At 46.8% G+C, this 24,998-nt stretch overlaps 1 protein-coding gene across 4 annotated transcripts in view; it reads left to right on the top strand.

The window, feature by feature from the left end:
* Positions 1-24,998, top strand: part of ATP9A (ATPase phospholipid transporting 9A (putative)) — a 126,145-nt gene that overhangs the window by 59,585 nt on the left and 41,562 nt on the right. For all 4 annotated transcript variants that reach the window (XM_046678932.1, XM_046678933.1, XM_046678934.1 and 1 more), the window contains exons 10-14: positions 2,849-2,925; positions 4,165-4,325; positions 6,725-6,867; positions 7,783-7,895; positions 18,233-18,445. In XM_046678932.1, the coding sequence (XP_046534888.1) occupies positions 2,849-2,925; positions 4,165-4,325; positions 6,725-6,867; positions 7,783-7,895; positions 18,233-18,445 (707 nt within the window). The remainder of the gene's footprint in view (positions 1-2,848; positions 2,926-4,164; positions 4,326-6,724; positions 6,868-7,782; positions 7,896-18,232; positions 18,446-24,998) is intronic.

The raw sequence follows: 24,998 nt of genomic DNA, 5'->3' as shown, positions 1-24,998 counted from the left end.
TGGCAACAGTTGTTAGCCTAGGTGCCAATCTTTAAAAAAAAAAAAAAGAGTAGTCTTAGTCATATGAGATTTTGCTTCCATGTTCCCTTTAGAATCTAACTCTTGTGTCTTGGTCACTCTGCTGTGTTATCAGATGGAAGTTTAAAACATAAGAAAGCTTGCCAATCAGTGCTGGGGGTCCAGCTACATTGGTTGGCATCAATTTGTAGAGGATGCAGTTGCCATGGTAACCCAACACAGTGCCGCTAGGCTGAGGAGTCACTGGGGCGATGATAGGGAAGGGATGGGGGGGCCCCGGGGCAGAGGGTGGCCTGGATGTTCCGGGACTCTCGGTGGCGAGGGACCAGTTTGTTACTCCCGTTCCCCACCAATCTATGGCAGATCGATCTGAGGCTCTGCTGTGCATGACCAGCATGCACGTCACACCGTGTGCACTTGCCACACGAGTTAGATAATGCCCAGCTGGTCTGTGCCCTCTTCAGTGGGACTTGTCCTGTGATCACACGCTTGAACATCGCAGCCGCGTCTAATTGCTGTAAACGTTTCCAAACGCTCGGTCTCCGGGGTTAAGTGTTTATCTTGTTGTGGTCAAGGAGCAAAGGCATCATAGTGCAGGTCTGATCCCGGGACTCCTCTGTTGTGGAGAGTTAGGAAGGACCTCGTGAAGCCCCTGATCATGACAGCCTGGCTTGTGGGAGCCCCTGGCCGGCAGAATGGAGAGGATTCCAGGTCTGCGGCTGCAGGGGGTGAGGGTGGATGAAAAGGCGAGAGCAAGGGGGCACGGCGGAGGTGACAGCATAGGAAGTGGGGGTCAGAGGTCGGGGAGGTGGAGAGGCTCTGTCAGGTGTCTTACAGGGGTGGATTGGGCTGGGTGGGGGCTGTGATGAGCTGAGAGCATGACCCTGAATAAAGAGAGTGGCCGTGCTCACTACCAGCTGGAATACACAGCGAGGAACGTGGACTCGGCATCAACCCATCTTCTGATTTTCCAAGAAAAGCCAGAAATCTCAATTTTTTTTTATATGAATGCTCTATATTTAAAAGTTGGCAACTAATTCAAAACTTCTAAAGTGGTGTGCAGGTCGAATCAGCACACCTCGTGGGCTGCCGGCCTGTGCCTTCTCTCTGGGGACTGACGCTGGGATTCGCATCTCTTGGGGACGGTTCTGGTCTTGAGCGCTGGGAGATGTTGGGGGAAGGCTGTTTCCGGGGGTGTTCAAGGTTGACCGGCACCAGTCGGGGAACCCCCATTGGGGCCCTTGTGATTAGGGTCCTCTTGAACCTTGGGCATCGGGGATTAAGACCGAGCCACACCTGTGCGGGAGCAAGTGCAGTGGCCGTGTGGCCACCCCTCGCTCGTCCTGGGCTCCGCTCCCACTGCCTGACCATCTGCTGTGGTGACAGGCCTGTGGTCAACAGGGGCCTGCCATCTGCTGAGGAGCGAGCGCTCCCCGGGCCTGCCATCTGCTGAGAGCCCCTGGAAGGGCCCGGCGTTGTGCTGGAGAACGCCCTGGGCATTGATCTGGGGCCTGCGGCTCCCCCGCCCTGGCTCTCTGTCCAGGAGCCCCAGCCCCAGCACTAGTCTGGGAGCTTCTTTCACAAAAAGTGTTCGAACCTCCTCGTGTCTTTGAACGTCCCTCTGACAGTGGTACCCGAGACCGTGGCCCAAGAGAAGATGTGGGGTTTTCTTTCTCCAGCGGAGGCCGGGTTGTCTGTCTTCCTGGGGTCCTCCCTGAGAGCTGGAGGGTGGCGCCTTCTCATGTTTCAGCTGTCATCCCTGACGTCCTCCACTCAGAGCCTCTCCTCTGCCGCCCAGTCCCCCGCAGCTGCCGCCTCTGCCAGCTGTCCCCTGCTCGTTCTCATCCCAGTGCCTCCTACCACCCTCCGGAGACTGTGTTTCTTGCTTTTCTTCTTGACTATTCTGTTTTCCCCACCGTGTTGAGTGTTTTCTTGGCACACACTGAAAAGAGGAGGCGAAGGTAAATTTTTGATAGATATCGCCAATTTTCTCTCCAAGTAGATTCCAATTTATGCTCCGGCCTGCAGCGTGCGTGACAGGGTCCGTTTCCCCACCCCTTGGCTCACATGTTATCGGTCTTTCTGAATGGTTGTTACTGTGATGGGGATGACAGTGGTTTATTTGGCATTTCTTGGATTGTTCACTGGGTTGAGCATCTTTTCTAATGTTAGCTGGCCATTTGTGTCTCTTCTGTATATTTTTTACTTGTAGAAGGATGGAGGGCTTTCAGTATTGTGTGGGACGTGGGAGGGAGACAGGAAAGTTTTTAGGAAAGAATTGTCGTGTGGACAGACATCCCCCACATGTTCCAGTTAGACACAGAATCTGAAAGGAGCCAGGCTCAGCAGGTGCAGAGTGCTTATTAGTGCTCTGAGAAGAAGAGCGTGTTCCCAAATTTCCATAACAGCTTATGAAAGTAGGAATGTCCTAGGCGCTCCCCCACCCCTGCTGTCTGAGACCGCTGGATCCCACAGACCGGCCCCGACCTGGGGAACTTCCAGCAACTGTGGGCATGCTGTGTGTCTTTGCTGTCCCACATGGCAGCCACTAGCCCTAGGTGGCTACTGAACACTGGAAACGTGGCTAGTGAAATGGGGAACTGTATTTGATTTAATTTTCATTGACTTTAAATTTCGGTAGCGGCAGGGGGCTGGTAGCGACCATGCCGGTCAGTGTAGCCATGGATCATCGGGTGACCCCGGCGCACGCTCCTGACCCTCTCCCGGTGTGGGTGCTGGGTTTAGAGGACATCCTCTGGGGGTCAGACTCTCTGTCTGTAGGCCCGCCTGTCGGTGTTAACATTTCTGTGCGTTGTTTTTCTCCTTTCAGGTACCGTTGTGGGTGTTGTTCTGTACACCGGCAGAGAACTCCGGAGCGTCATGAACACCTCGAATCCTCGAAGCAAGGTGTGTACGCGGTCACAGGACGCGTTTCCTTGTCGGAACTTTCTGCCCTCATGTATTTTGATGGTTGCTGTTGATGGCGTGAAGAGCCAGATTTAAAAACAGGAACACTTAACAGTGTTATTTCATTTATACAGACTTACACATATACATTCATGAAAAGGTCGTGTGTGTGTGTAGGTAAATCCATATGCAGCTGTATACACATGTGTATACACATATATAATACAAGAGTATGTATATGAATACATAAAATTTTAAAAGCTTTTAGGTTAAACTGTCGAGCACTTTCTCTTTGACGTGTCTTGTGCTGCGTCCTTCACATGCGTCTCAGGTAATCCTTGCACCAGCTGGTGAGCACAGGGGCTTCTGTAGCCTCAGCTTACGGATGAGAAGTGGCCTCGGAAGCGCTGAGCTCTGCCCGGGCTGCAGACAGGACGGCAGGCCTGGATTCACACCCCCACTGAGCACCTGGCCAGGGCGCCGTGTACACGGTGGGATCTGCCGTCTGCCTACTGCCCCGCTCTTGCTCGTTTCAACCATGACCCTCCCTCCCAGCTGCACCCCTCCTCCCGGTTTTGAGTCAGAATATTGCAGACTGATTTCCTCCATCAATACTATGAACGAATGCTGGGGTTCCCAAACTCCGGTCGTTTTCACCCCTCCATTACAGCCATCACTGCAACTATAATGTCGTTTATTTGATGTTTTAGCCTTATCCCGGGCCATGCTTTTGTGAAGTTATGGGCTTCCTGTGCCAGTTACATTTTTTTTTTGAATATACATTAAAATCAATGTATAATTATTAAAATAATAATGTTCATTAATGCACTACCTAAAAATCAGGTGCCACCAGTGGTGTGTACCCTGACCTTTAGGCAGTACTGAATTAGTGTGTGGTATGGTGCTAAGAGTGTAGGACTGAGTCCTTTTACAGGCCACTGTGTAGGATGTTAGAGGCCACAGCACCATCAAATGCGGCAGTAACCTGCTTATATATTTTCAAATCTAAATATTAAGTCATTGAAAAAAATTGAAATCAGAATTCTCTGAGGCCCCTTGGGTGTCTGGTAGGAGCTCCAGCCCGTGGAGCCCAATGTTCTCAACCAGAGCTGTGGGGACCGATGGGTCCCACTGTCTCAGCCTGGTGGACATGTTCATGGGTTCACGGGCACCAGTTCTCTTGGTGGGCCATGGGTTGCACCAACCAATCGTAGGCTCCCCTTGTGCCTTGTCCTACAGATTGGCCTGTTTGACCTGGAAGTGAACTGCCTCACAAAGATCCTCTTTGGCGCTCTGGTGGTGGTGTCGCTGGTCATGGTTGCCCTTCAGCACTTTGCCGGTCGTTGGTACCTGCAGATCATCCGCTTCCTCCTCTTGTTTTCCAACATCATTCCTATCAGGTAAGCAGAGAGCGAGCTTGTGTTTGGGTGCCATGACACTTTCTTCTCTTTACCAGCTGGTCCCTTTGTAGAGTGATGACCAAGAACAGTCAGGATCAGGAATGTGAGCCATGCTCTGTGCCTCTAGTGTTGGGAGGGCACATTCCTCCATGAACCATCCTTTCTTTTCTTTTCTTCTTCTTTCCTTTTTTTGGTGAGGAAGATTGTCCCTGAGCTAACATCTGTGCCAGTCTTCCTCTACTCTGTTTTGTATGTGGGATGCCACCACAGCATGGCTTGATGAGCTGTGCTAGGTCCACACCTGGGATCCAAACCCATGAACCCTGGGCCGCCGAAGCAGAGCATGCAAACTTAACCACTGCACCACCGGGCCAGGCCCCGAACCATCCTTTCTTGAATTACTTTCTGCTCAAAAGATCTTGCCTTACCCTACCCAGTCTAAGGATACCATTTAGAGTTCGTCTCATCTGTCTGCTCCAAGAGGTTGGTAGTTGCTATTGGGAGTGCTGTGTTGAGAAGGATTCTGAGCCTGAGTCTGGGCTCAAAGGGAAATAATATTGTGATTGATTAGAATGGAAGCTTGGTGACATATGTCAATTGTTGGCCTTCCTCATTTGGAGGCTGAGTAAATGGTTTCAAAAAATAATATAAGCAACAGATTATTATAGTCAGAAAAAACAAGGATTCACAGTAGCGAAAGAATAAAATAAAAATCACCTCTAATCTCACAACTAAGTGATAATTGCTGTTAACGTTTTGGAATATATGTTTTTCTAGACTGTTTTCTATTTTAGAAAAAGGAGATTCTGCTCTACATAAAAATTTATCCCTGCTTTTTTTAACAGAGCAATGTGTTGCAAATAACTTTTTTTTTTTGAGGAAGATCAGTCCTGAGCTAACATCTGCCAATCCTCCTCTTTTTGCTGAGGCAGACTAGCCCTGAGCCAACATCCGTGCCCATCTTTCTCTACTTTATATGTGGGACACCTACCATGGCGTGGTAATGAGCAGTGCCATGTCCACACCCGGAATCCGAACCGGCAGACCCCAGGCCGCCAAAGCGGAACGTGTGCACTTAGCTGTACCACCGGGCAGGTCCCGCAAATGACTTTTTACATCAAATATACTTGCACTCTATCATTTATTAGAAGTGCTCTAGAATATATTCTGTTTAATAATTTATTTAGTCCCATATTGTTGGATACTTATTTCTACTTTTTCCCCATAATAAATGGTCAGAAAATAATTATTAAAAATAAACCGTATCTTTTTTCCGGAAACTTTCAGTGCTTATAATCTCTATCTTACACTCAATATGTTGTCTTATATTTTATCTTGCTCTTTTGTGTGTTTATGTCATCCCAGCTAGAATGGGTCTTTTTCTGGGGACAGAGTCTGTGGTTTTGGCGTAACAGCCTGACTTAGCACCGGGGCATTGAACCCTAGCCGCTGCTCTCCGCGTGATGGTTTCAAAGAATAGATGTCTGCTTTATTGCTAGCAAAGAAGTGTCTGTGGTGTAACGTTAAGTGAAATTGTAAACTTTAAAGTTCTTTCTCCAATATGATTGACAGTTAATGAATTGAATCTCCCTATGGCCCAGGGCTCACCAGTAAAATAGTAGGTAATTTGATTAGTTTATAGGATTATGAGTGAATTTGAAGATTTTATTTTTGCAATAAAATAATATTTTAAAATGAGTTGAATATGTACCATGGGATATTAGCCTTAAAAAGGGAGGAAATTCTGACATGGGCTACAACACGGATGAACCTGGCAGACGTTATGCTACGTGAAATACGCCAGTCACAGAAGGACGAGGCGTGTCTGGCTCCACAGTACGCGGTGTCTGGAGCAGTCAGATTCGTGGACACACAGAGCAGAATGGGGGCTGCCAGGGGCTGAGGGAAGAGGGGAGAAGAGAGGTGTTGTTCACTGGGTCAGAGTTTCAGTTTTACACGATGAAGAGTTCTGGAGACGGTTGCACGGCCGTGTGAATGTACTTATTGCCGCTGAGCCGTCCACTTAAAATGGTTTAAATGGTAAGTTTTATGTTATGTATGTTTTACCACAATTTAAAAAATGAATGTAGTATCAAAAATATATTAGCTCCGAGGACCAGTAATTTAAAAAAAAATAAGACTAGAACAACTACCCTTTCAGTATTTTAAGTGACCTCGGTCCGTAACAGAACAGCTTTATGAAAATAATGATTTGTTGAGCGAGTTGTTTGACTCTTGTTGAATCTGTGGACTCAGCCCCAGCTGTGTGCTTCTGGAGGGACTGATTCCAGATGTTACGGCACCAATGACGTGTATTGAGAGTCCTTGTTGTTCAGAAAAAGAGACACAGGCAGCCTTGTGCGTATCCTGCTAACCTGGCGCTCTGGTCTCCTGACTAGTTTGCGGGTGAACCTGGACATGGGCAAGATTGTGTACAGCTGGGTGATCCGCAGGGATGCCAAGGTCCCCGGCACCGTGGTTCGTTCCAGCACGATTCCCGAGCAGCTGGGGAGGATCTCTTACTTACTCACAGACAAGACAGGTGAGTGTCCTGGGCCCTCGCAGGAGTCAGGTGAGAGAAGGAGCCCTCCTTCTGGAGGTGTTAGAGATGTGTGCTGCTCTTCTGTTTTCTTTACCCTTTAGTAAAGAGTGGTTATCTGGTTGTGGTGGTGGTGATGGTAGCAGCAAAGCCTTACACAGTCCTGGTTATGTGCAGAGTCCTGTTCTGCGTGTGCGTGGACAGTCACTCGGTCAGCCCTCACCCTCCCCTTGGGAGTTGGGTGGTACTTTTATCCCCGTTTTACAGATGAGGGAATGAGGCACAGAGAGGTTATCTGACTGTCAGAAGCACATGGTGGCAGAAGCAGGCTTTGAGCTCAGGAGGTCTGGCTTCAAGTCCTGACTGCGTAATTGTCCCCCAAAATCCTTCACAGTTTAATGTCTGTCAAGTTAGGAGACTGTCACGGTGGCTGAGCATCGGGTGTGGAGAGACCTGGGTTCAGGCTTCGTCTCTACCGTTTAGTGACCATGGGATAAAAGGGAATCTGTTGCAGGGATCCGGGCTAGCTTGCTAAATCAGAGGATAACTAGGTTTCAGGAAGGAGAGAAACCAGGGAAGTTCTAGATATGTCAGCATCAGGACCCCGGAGATGGTCTCTGTAGGGCTGTGTCACTGGGGTGACTTGACTCTACTCATCGTCCATCCATCTGTGATTGACACTCCCTCTGGACCATCCCAGGGAATGAGGCCGTAATTTCCTTATGGAAGCCTAGGATGCCATTTTCAAAAGAAAGGGAATTGGATTCTGGGCCAAGACAATACCAGAGATGTCTGTTCCGGCAGGGGCCGTGCTGAAACCTGTGCACTTCATTTAGTAAATTCTCAAGAAATAAAAGCTGTCAGTACTGTTCAAGCTCCAGGATGTAGGCACAGTTACTCCTCTGTCTTCTGTTTCAGGAACTCTTACCCAGAATGAGATGGTTTTCAAACGGCTCCATCTAGGCACGGTGGCCTATGGTCTTGACTCAATGGATGAAGTTCAAAGCCACATATTTAGTATTTACACCCAGGTAAAGCTTTCTGTTTCAATATCTCAAACAGTTCTCTTACGTTTGTTAACACCCGCATTGAGATGTCGCCAGCTCTGGTGGTCTAGTGGTTAAGAGTTGGTGCTCTCATCACTGAGGCCCAGGTTTGGTTCCCTGTAATGCAACCACACCACCCGTCCGTTGGTTATCACACTGTGGCGGCTGCGTGTTGCTGTGATGCTGAAAGATATGCCACTGGTGTTTCAAATACCTGCAGGGTCACCACCCATGGTGGACAGGTTTCAGTGGAGCTTCCAGACTAACACAGACTAGGAAGAAGAACCTGGCCACCCACTTCTGAAAAAATTGGCCATGAAAACCCTGTGAATAGCCACGGAGCATTGTCTGATAGAGCGCCGGAAGATGAGAGGATGGAGCACAGAGTGGGCAGGGCTGGGCTCTGCTGTCCGCAGGGGCACTGGGAGGCAGAATCCACTTGATGGTGCTAACAAAGATTACTGAGATATGATTCATAATACCACATGACTCACCCGTTTAAAGTATACAATTCAACGGTTTTTAGTATATTCACAGAGTTGTGTAACCATCATCACAGTCAATTTTATCTTCATCACCCCAAAAAGCAAGCCTATACCCGTTAGCAGTCACTCCCCATTTCTCCCACCTGCCTCCCCTTCCAAACCCGTGGCAACCACGAATCCTGGACATATTGAGTAAAACTACGGTTGAGGTTTTTCCCATCTTCCTTAGCCCCCTCAGTAGAGGGTTAACCTGCTCTACTGAGCTGCTTGTGGACATTGGGTAAAACCTACGAGAAAATTGTTTGCCCCATCATGGGTGCCAGAAAGATATTTGAGAACCTGCTGGGGTTGGTTTCACTTCAAGTTTATGAGCGTTTATTTTTCCCTTTTCCCTGGTTATGAGCCGAAGTAGCAATAATTAATGGTCTGCTTGTGAAATCATCATGACATTACTGATGAGCTTTGGTTTCTCGTCTATGTTCATCTCAGCAATCGTGAAAGAAATTAATTGATCAGAAGTGACTTACAACTTAAGTGCTCCCACATTTGTTTTTCCTACAAAGTTTTTCAAAACCAGTCATTTTTCGGAGAAAGATATGACAACTAAGTGTCCTCATATTCCCAAAAAGTTAGACCAGTGGAGTGCCGCCTCAGCTGCTCATCAGAGTGACTGGTGATGTTTTAAAAACAAAACAGAACAACAATGAAACAAAAGACATTGACTTGGGCCTAGAGATTTGGAGTCATTGAGATGAGCCAAGAGGCTGGGCTCTGTGCTTTAGAAGCAGACAGACAGACACAGCCCTTGGTGATTCCCAGGCACATCCAAGGCTAAGACGGACGACATTAGATCAGCTGCATGCTGTGGCACTGGTTTGGAGACAAGAGAATAGAGAGGCCATCTTTTGCTTAAATTTGTTAAAATAGGTAATAATTCCATGGTCAGAAAGCCAGTTAAAAATGTGAAGGAAGTATTTCTGGATAAAGGTTAAAGGTGGAATCCTTGAACACTTCGTGACACAGTCATATTTGACATTTCACTGCCTGGAACACTCGCACATCTGGATTCCCGGGGTATCTCCTGAAACCAGCAGAGCAGGGGGTGGAGCGTGGAGGTGGGAGGGGATTTTGAGTGGAGAACAGTTCATTTGATCCATCTGATGTCATATCTACAACCAGCCATGAAACACTTGCAGTTCTAGGCTCCCTGTGCAGGTATTTTGGCTTGTCTCCAAGTGGATCCGTAGATCTTTTCCAAAGATGTATTTTTCAGACTATTAAAAAATCATGAGGATTTCTTTGGAGAGGGCGGAAGAGCCAGTCAACCCCGTTCCTCTCCCTGTCTCTGACCCATCTTCCTCTGTGTGGTGATGTGATGTTGGTGTCTCCAGGGCTCTGTACTGGGCCCCATAGGTCACTCTCTGGGTGGTCCCCTCCTCCCCCAGCTCCCATCACCCTGTACGTGCTGATGGCTCCCACATCTGTCTGCACCCTGACCTGGAGCTTTAGACCAGAATGCGCCTGCATCCCTGATGTCGCTGCTTGTGGAGCGTGAGGATGGTACACCCATGATCCCAACGTTCTTCCCTCTTCCCCTACACCTGCTTTCTTCCCGAGGTCCTTGTCTTAGTGAGTGCCACCTCGACTTTCCCCATTGGCTCCATCCAAGGATTTGGGAAATGCCCCTGCTTCCTTCTCCATCACCACCTTCCTTCAGTCACCCGTCTGCTCCCACCAGATCACCTTCTCAGCCCTCTGTCTTCATCCCTGTCACTCACTAGGCAGAAACTGCACTCTCCCTTGCCTGGCTGTCTACAGTGACCCGCCATCACAATTTCTCTGCCTCTCTTCTTGCTCCCTTTCCAGGAGCACAGGATCGCCCTTGTACTGTCACCTCCCTCTTGGGGTCTGAGACTTCTGGCGTGGTCCAGCTGCGACCTGTGTCCCCTCCCACTCCACTCTGCTGTTCACCCTCTCTCCCCTGCTAACCCTGGTTACGCCGTCGCCTTAAGCACTTAGGGCAGGGCGAGCTGCCTCATGTCTGTGTCTTGGGACAGACTCTTCCCTCTGAAGCATCAACCCACGTGCCTTCCGGCTCCTCCCAGGGCTTCGCTGTGTGGACTGTCATGCTTGTCAGCACCTGGCTGAACACTGCTCTCTCTCAGCCCTTTCCCAGCGGAGCTGGCCTGTGGATGATTATATTAGACAGCTTCACAGCCGTGCTGTGTGCCCTGGCAGGAGACACACCCGTGCCCATTTTGGTGGTATTTTTAAGAGCTTGTGGTATTTACAGAAGCCGTCCCATCTCAGGATATTTGCGCAGTTCAGCTTTTACGGTCCATTTTTGGTTTAGCACAGATAACACTCTTTGTAAAATGTTAAAAGTCAGAAAACAGCATTTCTCACCATGAGCTCTAACTCATAACTCTTTGTAGCGGAAGCTTGTAAATGGATTTGCCCATCCTGGCCTTGGGTTTAAAATAGCTGAGTGTTATGGGGTTAGGGCATCTCGAGGCTGGGGAGAGCCCGGAATTGTAGTACACACCCATCCCAGCGAGACCGTGTGCCTCCTTCTCTCGCGACACGTAGAAATCATCCGGTAAACACGCGAATACTTTTGTGATGAGATATATGAAGACTTTCCCATGTTTCTTAACAGCCTTATTGAGGTCTAATTTGCATACCATGAGATCCAGCCTTGTTAAGTGTACAATTCGGTGATTTTTTAGTAAATTTACAGAGTTGTGGAACCATCACCAGAATCCAATCTTGGGCTTAGACTATATCCACCACCCCAGAAAGATTCCCCCGAGCCCATTAAAGTCATTCACCTGACCGTTAGAGTTTATAGAATTTTATAACAGTGTTTGGTGAAGTACAGTATTTGGGACTCCTGGGTCAGATCACTCGGGACAGCGTCAGAATCTCCAGGAGTTGTGCTCAGACCTACAGTTACAGCAGGTGAACCAGCTGATTCCAAAGTGCAGCCGGGTTTGAGAAGAGCTCCCCTGGAGCTGAGGTTCACCCTTATGTTTCAGGCCATCAGTGTCTGAATCTGTGGACGCCAAAGCAGAGTTTGCAGGATGACCCGTTGAGATGCAGGAATAAAAGATTAGAGCTTCCATTCACATTTCATTCTCATCTTCAAGATTAAAGCAGAGTTTAAACCTTACTCATAATATCCAGACTGACCCAGGGATGCGCACTCCATTTATCAGACGCACATTCGTCAGGAACGGTCCTCGAGGTGTCCTGGAGACTGAGTCAGAATCTACAATTGTTTCCTTTCAGCACGTTGAAAGGTCGATTGCAGTTTGTGAGGGTCCAGGGGCCTGGTTTCAGGGATGTTATTTAACTAAGTGAGCCTCATAAAGAGGGCAGGTGGCTTTAAAAGATTCCTGCAGAGAAACTCTGGATCAACACAAGCCCGAGTGAACCACAAGAGAATGGCAGCACGTTATGAGAGTAAACCATGACTAGCTCAGGAGGGCGGTCATTTCTCCTTTGGCTTATTTATTTACTCATTGGTACCTTTAAAGCAAAATTGAGATACAGCTCACAAACCATAAAATTTACGCTTTAGCGTGTACAACTTAGTGTTTTTTAGTGTATCCTCAGCGTTGTGCAACTGTCACTACTATCTAATTTCAGAATCTATTGATCACCCCACAAAGAAGCCCCGTATCTCTTAGATGCCCGTCCATGCTCCTCACTCCCTCAGCCCCTGGCGACCAGCAGTCTGCTTTCTGTCCATGCATCTGCCTGTCCTGGACATTTCATGCAAGTGGAATCGTTCAGTGCCTCTCGTACCTGCTGATTTCTCTTAGCATCGTGTCTTCAGGGGTCTCCCAGGTTGTGGGGTGCATCAGCTCTTCGTTCCCCTTTGTGACTGAAGAACAGATACGACAATGTGAAGTGTAATTTTACATCTGTAATTCTTGGGGCCCCGTACCCTGAGTATATATGGTTATTTTGAGATGTTAGCTAATTCTGTGAAAATGCTGTTTTTCATTTGTATCTTTTTAGAATTTCATTTTTTTGTTTCATAGTGCATAATACAGTATTTACACAAAGTTAAATGTCCATATCTGGAGAGTACTCAAGAATTTTTTCCTAATGTGTTATGTACTCAAAATATTTTGAGGCAACTGGTCTACATTACATGGAGCGTGTAGTGGTCTGTTTTATTTGACTTCGCCCAGGAAGTGGGAATGTCTTTGTTTAACTCTTGTTAACATATGCGTCTGAAAAACAGGTGAATGACTTTGGGAAATGGGAGCCTCATGATGTCCTGCTCCAGAGAAGACCAAGACCAACGCTTCTCTGTGTTGTTCCAGGCTGTTTTGTACATGTAAATTCATATTTTCCAAAAAACATAATTCGTTTTATTCCATACATTTTGATCTGGGCATTCTCATTTTTCGCTTGATATTTTGTCTCTGATAGCATTTTAGGATTTGTTGTTAGAATTTACTGAGCTTTACTTTTTCTTTTTAATGAGTATGTTGGTGAATGTGTGTGTGTGATTTGTTTTCCTGCACCAGACGTATATGCACTTGACGCATGCAGTTGGTCAATACTTATTGCATTCCTGACAGTATTCTTCTCGATTTCTGCATCCATAGGAAACCTAGATAGGGTTAAATTTATGTTTTCTCAAGGAAGAATTTTTATCTGCGTATTTTTCTCTGGGACACAGAGCTCACCTTGTGTTTTACTCATTTAAAAAATCTCTAATACTTCTTTGGGATACATTATTTTTTTCTGAGGAAGGTTGGCCCTGAGCTAACATCTGTGCCAGTCTTCTTTTGTTTTCTATATGGGTCACTGCCACAGCGTGGCCACTGACAAGTGGTGTAGGTCCGTGCCCGGGAACTGAACCCAGGCTGCTGAAGTAGAGTGCACTGAACTTAAGCACTAGGCTATGGGGCCACCCCAGGATACATTTCTTTTGATGGAGAAAAAGATAATATAGATAAGTAGAAGGAAAAAACATTGAAATCACCTGTATTCACATCACTCAGAGATAAGCACTTTTAACACTTGGGCGTATAAAACGCCAAACTCCTGTTCTGCATTTGTGTGTGTGGAGAGAGGTGTTCTTTGTTTCTCTGTGTGTGTGTGTTTCTTTTTTCTAGGAGAAGGCATCATATTTTCGTATTTCTTTTTATCTAAAGTTGAGCATCAGAATTGTGTGTAAAGTTTTAAAATAGATACATATATATGTCTGGGCCCTATTTGCATTCTTCAGGTGTGGGGGGCCCAAGCTTATGTAAATATTTCTTAAAGTCTTTATTGGTTATTCTGAGAAGCATTTCTGCTTAAGAACCACTATTAAAATAACATTATCCAGCTTCCTTTTTTTCACTCCTTTCAATGATTATGACCATTTTTAACGATTTTGTTACAGGGCCAGGACTAAGGTAAGGAGAGTGAGGTGTATGCTTAGGGAGCAAAATTTAATGAGATGCCAAAAACATGCAGTAATCAAGATAAGTCATATTGTAATGCAATATTTAAAAAACTCAAGATTAATGCAAAAACCCATGATGAAAACAATACTCAAATTTTAAATTGACGGGGTCCCACCTGCACTAGCACAGCTTCCCCCCCCCCCCGCCCCCCCCCCCCCCCCCCCCCCCCCCCCCCCCCCCCCCCCCCCCCGCCCCGCCTCCCCGCCTCCCCTTAGTCCTGTCCTGGGTTTACACAGTGTTATTGGCTCTCTGTCACAGTTCTCACCCTCGGCATATTGACATCCTGGGCTGGATGCCTCTTTGTTGTGAGGCTGTCCTGTGCATTCTAGGGTGTTTAGCAGCATCCTTGCCATCTACCGTCTGGATGCCAGTAGCACTCTCCCACCCCCAGTTGTGATGACCAAAAATCTCTCCAGGCACTGCCAGAGGGTGGACACAGTGGCCCAAGCTGAGAAGCCCTGGGTTGTATGCGGTTCAGTTTCAAGGAATTGCAACTTGTTGCCTTTGTCATGCTGGAAGGTGTTACTATTAAATAGTAAACATTGTGTTTATTCAGTTGCTTCATCAGCCTGTAACTCAGTTGATTTCTTTGGAATTAGTGACTCTGAGCCTGTCCCTCTGGGGGTGGCCCTTTGAGGTTAGTGAGTTATCAGCTTTGAGCTTTATTTGGGGAGTGAAGTGGGGCTATTGAAACAGGAATTCGTCTCTTCTCTTTCATAGTGTATTTTTACCCATCCATAATTGCAGCCCATCCATAAGATCCATTAATATTATGAATGTTCATAAGTGGAGTTATTGTAATTGCATTTAGAAAGAAAATCGATATTCATGGTGATTTAACATTTAATTTTTGTATTAATCTTTCCTGAAATACAGACCGGAGTTCTCATTGGGAAATGCCCCTGCCGTGCATGGTTAGTGAAAGATGGAGGTCTGTTTTTCGTTGAGTCACCGTGTCTCGTTCATTGACTGGGATGCCGTGGAAGTTCTCTGCAGCATTACCCTGCAGTGCGAGATCCCGCCCCTGGGGGCCCCACATCAGGGGCCTTCGTAGATGGGCATCCTGATTCCTCTCCCAACTTCTGACCTCATATGGAGCTGTTTTGCCCTCCCTCCTTAAGAAGACCAGTAGTTTCTCTCCAGGGCAAAAAGAATCGTAACCTGCCTCTGTAGATACCACATCTGTTTTTATTTTCCCCTGGTATTTTTTAAGTAAGAAGCAATGTGTGTAGGTTAAAGGGCCTATGGGGCAGAGGCTGGAGATAAACACTGTACGATGTGAAACTCTTCCATATGGGGAATGTGAGGGTGTGTGAAGACCGGGCCTAATACCCATCCTGCTGAGACCCTGGTGGTTCCCAGCGCCTTCATGATACACGCGGATTTCCATTTGCTGTGTGTGAGCCCTTTATTTGAAAATTAAGAGAGACTTTCAGAATCAATGGTTAGGGCCCCTCCTCCCCGAACATCTTAGTGGGAAAGAAGGATAAGTATTAATTGAAGAGAAAAATAAACAAGCATGGAGACATTAAACCAGTCACCTGTGATGCTGGCCTGGGCACATGACCCTCATCTGATTCGTTGTCAGGTGGTCCCCGGAGCTCAAAGTGAGGTCTTTGCAAAATTCTGGGCTGTGTTTCTCTTTTCGCCTTGCTCTGGACTCATTTTACCTGGAATACAAAACCCCAAAGCCCTGTGCTCTCCCACATTGGAAATGTTAGTGCAAGTATTTGACTTCTGTAGACCTGAAATCAAATCCAAAGCTTTGTAGGGGCGCCCTTAGCTCGGCCTTTCCTTCGAACCCACGGTTACTAAAACTTGCCAGCCGAAGCAATTACTTTGTCAAAGGTCTTGTTATTGCCTCTAATGTTAAATAATAATTTGGTCCAGGTGCTGAGGAATGTGGGCAAAAACGAAGACACGCGTCCGTGGCTAGAACATAAATTACAGAACTTGGGAAAAAACGTTCTTGATTTAGTCTCTCCGGTAGAGAGAACCTTTCTGTGAATCTTTAGCCCTCGTTGTAATTTTAGAGTTAAATTCTTTATAATTAAAAGCACTTGGCAAATAATGATTCATTTAAACTGTAGTTCTGATTCATTACTCTAATTATTGTTACCATGCAGTGCCCTTTGGCCTGGAAGTGAAACTCGTGTCCTCTTGACACCAAAGGTTAACAGAGCAGGAAGCCAGAGCAGCGTGTGTGTCTGCATGAGCAGAATAATTTAGTAATTGTCTAATTACCTGAGGAGTCTAGCGCCACTGCTAAAAATAGTATTAAAAAATTAAACGAAAGTCGTTTTCTTGTTTCTCGTAACCCATCTGTTCTCTATTTTGGGCAACCATGTATTCATGGCTGTGAAACACTACCCCTTCTAAAGGATCGCATCGCTTCTCCTCTGTTGGGTAAAATGCGTTTTTAGGGGCATGGAGCATCCAGTAAGTCGGTAAACATCTCTGGCTTCTGGGACTCAGGCAGCTGTGAAGGCAGAAAGACCCGTGCAGGAGGCACCTTTGTCCAAGACTTGATTTAAAACCTGGAACTGATGTTGGCCAATTTGATATGTATTTCTTCTTGAAAATGGAAAAAAAAAATTCATGTGAAGCCAGGGCTCCCCACCATGGCCTGTGGAATATTAAGTCATTCATTTGTTCAGCAAATATCTGCTGCGTGCCAGGCACTGCCCTGGGTGCTAGGAATGCAATGATAAGTAACACAGTTCAGACAAGCTCTCTGTTCTCATGGAGAATCATCGGGCAAACAAGCCAATTTTAGACAGTGAAGACAATACCACACAGAGTGGTGTGGAAGCGTGACTTCCACTGGGGAAGGCAAGTGGGGCAGCATGAATTGGGGGGCTCAGGGAAGGCCTCTCCGAAGAGGTAACATTTATCTTCAGACCTGAATGATGAGACGGAGTGAGCCAGCCCTGCAGAGATCTGGGAAATGGTGTTCCAGGCAGAGGGCACAGCAAGTGCAAAGGCCCCAAGGCAGGAAGAAGCGTGGCAGTATTCAAAGAACAGAAAGGCAGGCATGGCTAAAGCAGAGTGAATGAGGAAGAAGATGGCTGATGAGGTGGGCCCCTGGACCATGGGAGGGCCAGTTTTATTGAACACGGAGCCGTAGACTGCTAACAAGTGGTCTTTTCCAGTGATCTGAACTTTTTATTATTTTTCAAGGCGATAGAATCCTGTCTCCAAAGACAGGCCTTCCTGGCCCCCGATGTGTTGCCCAGGTAGGAATGGGCTGCCTGCCCTCCACATTTGGTGGTGTTGAGCCAATTTCTCAGGATTCCTGCTACCTGGGTGTAGGGCGTGGGTTGAACGCTGCCCCCTAGGCCACTCCTATCCCTTAGAGGAAACCGAGGCCCAGGGAGCAGACAGACTTGCTCCAGGCCACACAGCACATCCAGGAGTAAAGCTCAGATTTCTTAACCTTCAGTACTCTTTACCACGTTGCTTGAAACCATTTCCCCAAGACTTAACCCATTAGGAGGCCCAGCCATGTGTTGAGAGGAGAGAACGAAGGCGTGGATGAGGGCTGTGGAAGCCACGGAACCGCTTCTTAGACTGCTTAGGGTCCAGAGTCAGCATGGGAGGCAAAAACTGAGCCATTTAAAGTTACTCTTGAAAATCCGCCTTCAGTGGAGGGCTTGGTGTCCTCTTTCTGTAAGTTCCTCTAGCCAGGCTCCCTTGGGGTGGTTCTCATGCACCCCCCGGACCTGCCCTGGGTGTTTGTTACCCGACGGAGCATAGTCGAACTTGTTGCCTTCTGTTTTAAAACAAGAAGAATGTACGTTTGGAACAGTGGCTCTCAACCGGGGATGGTTTGGGCCTCCGTGTAACATTGGGCAGCATCTGAAGACCTTTTTGGTCGCTTGTTCCAACTTGGGGGTTCTTCTGTCATCTCGTGGGCAGAGGCCAGGGATGCTGCTAAACATCCTACAATGCGCAGGACGGCCCCCCAGCAGAGTGATCTGCCCGCATGTCGATGGTGCCGAGGTCGAGGAGCCCTGGTCTACAACGCCAGGATCACCTGCAGTGTAGGGGCCCTCACTCTGCTGGAGGGCAGCCCCCAACAGCACCCAAAAGAGGACAGATTCACAGGTGCACAGCTAGAATCACCCACATTCACTAAATTGTAAATTTTTCCTCTAGTGATTTTGCTTTTCTTTTGGCCAAGTGTGATTGGACCCCTGAAAGTTGTGTGCCGTGTCTTGCAGCATCACCGTACATCTGCCTGAGAGTTACGTGCGTGAGAGCAATAGAAGGAAAAGGGGTCACTCCGCATGGTGGTTCTTCCACACTCTCCAGACCCTTCCGTATCCCTGGTCATCTTCCTTGTTCCTTTCTCTTCCTGTAGCAATCCCAGGACCCCCCTGCTCAGAAGGGCCCCACGCTCACCACCAAAGTCCGGCGGACCATGAGCAGCCGCGTGCACGAAGCCGTGAAGGCCATCGCGCTCTGCCACAACGTGACTCCCGTTTACGAGTCCAACGGCGTGACCGACCAGGCCGAGGCCGAGAAGCAGTATGAAGACTCCTGCCGCGTGTATCAGGCGTCCAGCCCAGACGAGGTAACCCCCAGGCAGGTGTGGCGAGGCGCGGAGAGATGCCCAGCTGTTCTCCGAGTGCTCGAGGTGGGGCCTCCCTGAGGAAGCTGGCTGCCAGGGCGGACGGGAGCCGGCATGATGCAGGGCGCTAGGGAAGCCAGCGTCCAGATGTGTGCAGGGCTTGGTCTCCCTCTAAGAAATGGTCTTGCATTTGCAATACATCCTGAGTTAGGGAAGAGCAGGACGTCTTGTTTGTAATTCGTACAGCTAGTGCATAAGGGGCTCAACATCCCATCCAAACCGCATCCCTTTTTTAAAAAACAACAGCTTTGTTAAGGTATAGTCCACATTCCATGCAATCATCTATTGAACGCATACAGCTCCGTGGGTGTGTTTTATTATTTTCGTGGAGTTACGCAACCATGACCACCATCAATTTTAGAGCATTTTCATCACCCCAAAGGAAGCACTCCGTGCGCGTGCGCCCCTAGACTCCCTCCCTTCAGCCCCAGGCAACCACCAACCTACTTCCTATCTCTATGGATTTGCCTATTTTGTACATTTCATACACATGGAAACATACAATATGTGACCTTTTGTGTCTGGATTCATTCCTGTCGAAGCAGGTGGCAGTGCCTCATGCCTTTTATGGATGAATGACATTCCATTGTGTGCATATTACTATGTTTTGTTTATCCATTCATCAGTTGATGGACATGTAGATTGCTTCTATTTTTTTTTTTTTTGCTATTATGGATGATGCTGCTATGAACATTTGTGTACAAGCTTTTGAGTGGACCTGTTTTTGTTTCTTACGGTGTATAATACAGGAGTGGAATTGCTGGATCATGTGGTAACTCTCCGTTTAACCTTCTGAGGAACTGCCGCACAGTTTTCTAAAGCGGCTGCATCATTTTCCATTCCCAGCAGCAATGAATGAGGGTTCCAATTTCTCCACATCTTTGTCAACACTTGTAATTGTTGGTCCTTTTCGTTCTAGCCGTCCTAGAGAGTGAGAAGTACAATCTCGTTGTGGTTTGGATTTGCGCTTCCCTGATGGCCAACAATGTTGAGCATCTTTTCATGTGCTTGTTGGCTATTTGTATATTTTCTTTGGAGAATTTCTATCCATATCCTTTCCCCATTTTAATCGTCTTATGCCATTTTATTATTGAGTTGTAAGATTGCTTTGTATGTTCTAGATAAAAGTCTTCTCAGATTTATAATTTCCAAATATTTTCTCCCACTCTGAAGGCTATCTTTTTACCTTGTTGATGGTGACTTTTGAAACACAAGTGTTTTTTTTTTTATAGATTGGCACCTGAGCTAACAACTGTTGCCAGTCTTCTTTTTTTTTTCCTGCTTATTCTCCCCAAATCCCCCCAGTACATAGTGTATGTTTTAGTTGTGGGTCCTTCTAGTTGTGGCATGTGGGATGCCACCTCAGCATGGCTTGATGAGCGGTGCCACATCCGCACCCAGGATCTGAACCGGTGAAACCCCAGGCCACTGATGCGGAGCGTGGGAACTCAACCAGTCGGCCACGGGGCCAGCCCCTGAAACACAAGTTTTTAATTTTAAGTCCAGTAAGCCGCATATTTCTAAACTGCTGTTCATATCTAAGTGTATTCTCTTGTTAAAACCTAAAGGATTCATTTGATCCCATGTTCAGGACCACAGGGCCTGGAAGCACAGTTGTTCCTTTAATATTTCTCTAACAAGCCCCTGATTGGGTTCCCTTTTAGGGTGTCGTGTGTGTGTATGTGTGGGCAGAGAACTCGCCCAGCATGAAAACAGTATCATATCCTCCGGCCCCCTGACTTGAGTGTAATTCAGACACAGCCTTGTGTTTCACCAACTGGTTAACATTTTGGTCTTTTTTCTTCCAGCTTCCCTCTCCCCTCCCTCCCTCCTTCCTTCCCCTCCTTCCTTAAAGAAAACTTTTATTCTGATTATGCAAACAATTTTTATTCAGTGTAGAAAACTTGGAAATTTCAGAAGACTTTAAAGAGGAAAATGGGTCCATCTCATGACTGACAATAGGTTACCTTCCACCAGCGCATGGTGAACATCTCGTTCCATTTGATGTGCTTTCTGTGTATCATCTCATTTAACTTCCCAGCAACTAAAAGGCACTATTATCACCCAATTTTCAGGAGAGAAAAGTCAAGGACAGAGAGCCGAAAGTCCCTGGATTTTTTTACACATTTTTATTTTGAGATAATTTCAGACTTAGGGGAAAGTTGGAAAATTAGTACCAAGAATTCTCCTTTGCCAGACTTCACTCAGCTTCCTCCCACGTTAACATTTTTCCACCTTTGCTTTGTCATCGTCTCTCTTCCCTTTGAGGAATAGGCATCAGGCATGACCCCTTATTATTCCACAATATTTTGCTTCTCTTTCTAAAAAACAAGGATAGTTTTCAGAACCAGGAAATTAACATTGATACAGGATTCTTATCTAACCTGCAGATCTTATTAAAATTTCATCACCTGTCCCGCTTACTTTTTCACACACACAAGATTTTCCCCAGATCAGAATCCAACCCAGGAGCACACGCCACATTCGGATGTCACGCCTCCTCAGTCCATTTTAATCTGGAACAGGTCCTCAGCTTTTCTTGACTTGCATGGCCTTGACACTTTTGAACAATACAGGCTGATTATCTTGTAGACTGTCCCTCCGTTTGGGTCTGTCTGACATTTTCTTACCATGTCGACTCAGGTTGTGCATTGTTGGCACCATCCTCCTCGGTGCGTGTCATCAGGAGGCACAGGATGCACGTGACGGTGTGTCCCGCTCTTGGAGATGTGAACTTGGGTCACTTGGCTAACATGGTACCTCCTGGGCTTCCTCGCAGTAAAGCTGCCATTTTCTCTTGCTAATTAATCTTAACGACACCAGCCCCCTAAGCGACAGGGCCGGGCTGTTAACCCAGGGAGTTTGTTTTCAGAGTCCAGACTCTGAATCTTTTTACTAAACCATTTTTCAGAAGCCACTATATATTAATTTTTATTAATTTGATAAATAGCCTTCCACTGTCTTTTCATATATTTTTTTCTTAAAGAAATGAGACTTTTCATATAGATAGGGTTTTGTATCCCTCTTTTTTCACTTAACATTTTATCATGCCTGTTTTTTAATTTTCTTGGATATTATTAAAAACCAGTTTTTCAGAAACACTATGTGTTTATGTACCCTAATATCTTTAACTGTTCTCATATTATTGGAATTTAGGTTATTTCAAATTTTTGGCAACAGTGTTTATAAACATTTGCAATGAGCATCCTTGCACCTGGTATTTCTAGAAGTGGTGTGATTGGGTCGTTAACTCAACAGGTGTTTTTGAGCGCCTGTGATGGGCGAGGCCCTGTGGAGTCAAGTGCTACGTGGGCAGCAGCCCATGCCCCTAGGGAGGGAACAAGAAGAGATGTTTGAGCGCGTGAGTCTTGGGGTCCCAGCTCCACACCTGGGTGAGCTACTTATCCTTGCTGTGCCTCCACGCGTCCGTGACGCTGGACCGACGAGAGGGTGTTGTGAGGCCCTTCGTAGGCAGTCCATAAATCCTGTGGGTCAAACTGAAGAGTGTTTTTAAGGCTCATGATATAAATAACCAGAGTGCATCCCAGAATTTTTTTTTAACCATTTTGCTCTTCCACCACTCTCACAAGGACCCTCAATTACTCTTTTTTTGTTCATTTTAAGAAAGAGAGAGGGGGCTTCTCCCGTCAGTGAGGTGTTTTAAAGGTCTGGACTCACCTGAGAACATCAGTGAGCCTGTGGTGAATGGCGGCTGGGGGAGGGCACCACGAGAATCTTTTCCAAAGTTCAGATGTGAAAGGACGCTCGGATGTGTCTTTTCCTGTTGGATTGCTTCTTTCTCTTTTTTTGGGCCATGCAATGTGTCTGTCCCCTGCGAGACTCCTCCTTCCAGTCGGCTTGGTGTTCGTGGAGCAGCTCAAGCCACAAACCCAGTTCATCCAAAACCGTCGACGCTGGAACCAGGTGTTTTAGGGGTGAAAAATGTTGCAGTCCTTGGCCTGATTGTGAGAGGGGAATTGGTTGAGAGAGAGAGAGCGGGGAGGAAGGATAGGTGTGATAGGTATGGATGGTCCTACGGATCCACTTGGACTTGTCATAGTGACCAAAATTTGTCATCATTTCTTCACCCAGGGTTGGTCTGTTTGATCTCACTTTTCCGTTTGAGAATGGGAGGAGGACGCCACTGAATGGAGCTGTGAGAAAAGATCAGATTCTTGCTAGTTAGTTAGGGATGGGGAACCTGTAGCTTTTGGGTTTTTGATGGAATTTGAATTTGAACAAGTTCCAGCTGTCAGGGATCTGATCCGCACCCCTGCCTCTGCGCTCCGCACACCCTGCTGGCCGTGGATGTGCCTATGCGGAGGCCTTCAATGCCTGCCCCCACCCTTGTTTCCACGGAACTTTGATATATTTGTTTTAGTGCTAGGCAGAGATCTTTCCGTAAGGGTAAACCTTTCAAGGAATGCTTTTTTTCAAAGTGAGTAGTTTTTTTCTTAATCTCTTCTGTCCATTAAGTGTACTCGGATTCAGATTTGTCTTGTTTTTCTAAGATCTGAGTAATGATTGAAAAAAAAATTTCTTTTGGCCTTTGCTGTCTTCACAGAGGTCAATGTTACCTTATTGGTATCTTTTTTTTCCCCACGACTTTATTATTTTTTATTACACACTTATTCCATGTTTATGGTAGAATATGTGAGAATCCTGAAGAGAAAAAAAACCATAATCCTACTAACTAAAGATGTAACCACTGCTAATATTTTACTGACCGGCCTTCTAAACAATTTCAAAAGAAGTGTACTGCAAAACACAGGGCTGTTTATATAAATACCCCATGTGACAGAAAGTTGGCTAAATCTAATTCCAGGGAAATCTTTCAGAAAGCTGCACTGTTTCCACATCCCTGTGGGATTCCGCAGAGACGTGGCTGGGTCTAGAATCCTACCTTTGAAATTCTATATCAATAAAACAGTGCTGGTCTAGGCAAGGTCAGTTGATGGAATACATATTAGAAAGAAGCCAGTATTCGTTTTTCTCTGGAGCTGCTGGAGTAATTTCTGCCAGTTGGCGTGGGATTCATTTCCTGTAACAGAAAGCAGGATTTCCTAAATTTGTTTCCTGTGCACATTCCTCTTTGGAGGCCTTGAAGTGTCTTTATTCAGCTATTGGTTACAGCCCGAGGGCGCTGGGCCCTCCCCGCCGCAGTACAGTAACTCCCGGGGGAAATGAAGTAGATGCGATCTGGCCAGAGAAGTGCTCCTGCGATGCTCGAGTACGAAGGTTTCAGCCCAGACAGCCTCCCATCGTTTCCAGGGTATTCGGCGGTGTGAGAGGTGGGGTCCCGTGAGAGAGGGAGGGGGTCGCGGTGGTGACGCAGTTTGTAACATACGTGTTTCTTGGCGTGGCTGCCGAAGGCGGTGCTCTCCTACAAGCGGGTAGAGTCAACCCCATGACTCATTTTTTGTCTTTCCCATGAATTCTTTGATATTAAGGTTTTTTAAGCTTTTACAATCACAAGGGCTAATGTCTTCATTACAGAGAAAGTAGAAATTGTAGATTCAAAAAGAAGTTGATAAGCGTAACCTGTAATTCTCACTGCCTAGTGATAATTACTGTTTATGTGCTGGTATAGATTTTCCCTAAATTTATGCGTATATTTATCCATATATTTGGAAACATATTGTTTTATGTAGTACAGAATCATCCTGTAGTCCACGGAAGGAGGAAGGGGAAGTGATAGGCGCGTACGGTTTTCATATTCCTGTATGATTTTGTGTGCAGGTATGTGTATATGTGCACACATGTGTGTATATGTGCGTGTGTCTGTGTGGATGACAGTCTGAATGGAAGTGTCTTGATGTAGGTGGCTGTCCCTTGAATAGCTCAATGCTTTCAGAGTCATTAATTGCAAGTTCTGGGTAACGTAGAGAATGTTCTGTGTGGCTCCCTCGTGCTCGTGGCGCAGAGTGAGGAGTCTGTGTCCCTCCTCCCAGGAGACCTCCAGTCTCTAACGGGCCCCTCTCCCAGACCTCCTCTGAGCCAGCTGCTGTTAGCAACACCTGAGTATCCTCGTAGAAATCGTTCTTTGCATATATTAGGATTTTCCTCCTCCTTTGATTATTAACTTGTTTTCGAAATTTGAAAGCACAGTTGTAAATTATAGATACAGGCTTGCGCCTTGCCTTCCATAACTCATCTTTAAAGCATGTCAGTGTGTGCAGCATTGATGTGCTGTGACGTCAGCAGGGGCTGAGTTTTATTGAAGTGCTGGGAAGCTGTGTGTCCCTGTAGTCTCTTGGTGGCATTAAACGGACGTCTGCATTTCAACGCCCTCCTTTCCACTAACTTTCTTGAGAGACGAGGGCATCACGTCGCCCCTCCTCAGCCCCCGGGGCAGTTGCTGGCCATGTTTGACTTCCAGGGTCTGACTCGATGAGCTGCATGCTTTTAAGCTGCGTTAGCCTCATGGGTAAAGAGGGGCCGATAGCCCTAGGCCCCCTGGGCTCCCAGGCCTTAGAGAAGAGAACATGGCAGGCAG

This window comes from Equus quagga, chromosome 12 (genome assembly GCF_021613505.1).
Source record: "Equus quagga isolate Etosha38 chromosome 12, UCLA_HA_Equagga_1.0, whole genome shotgun sequence".
Lineage (NCBI taxonomy): Eukaryota > Metazoa > Chordata > Mammalia > Perissodactyla > Equidae > Equus > Equus quagga.
Note: the sequence above shows the minus strand (reverse complement) of the source record. Positions and strands in the feature narration are given on the sequence as shown.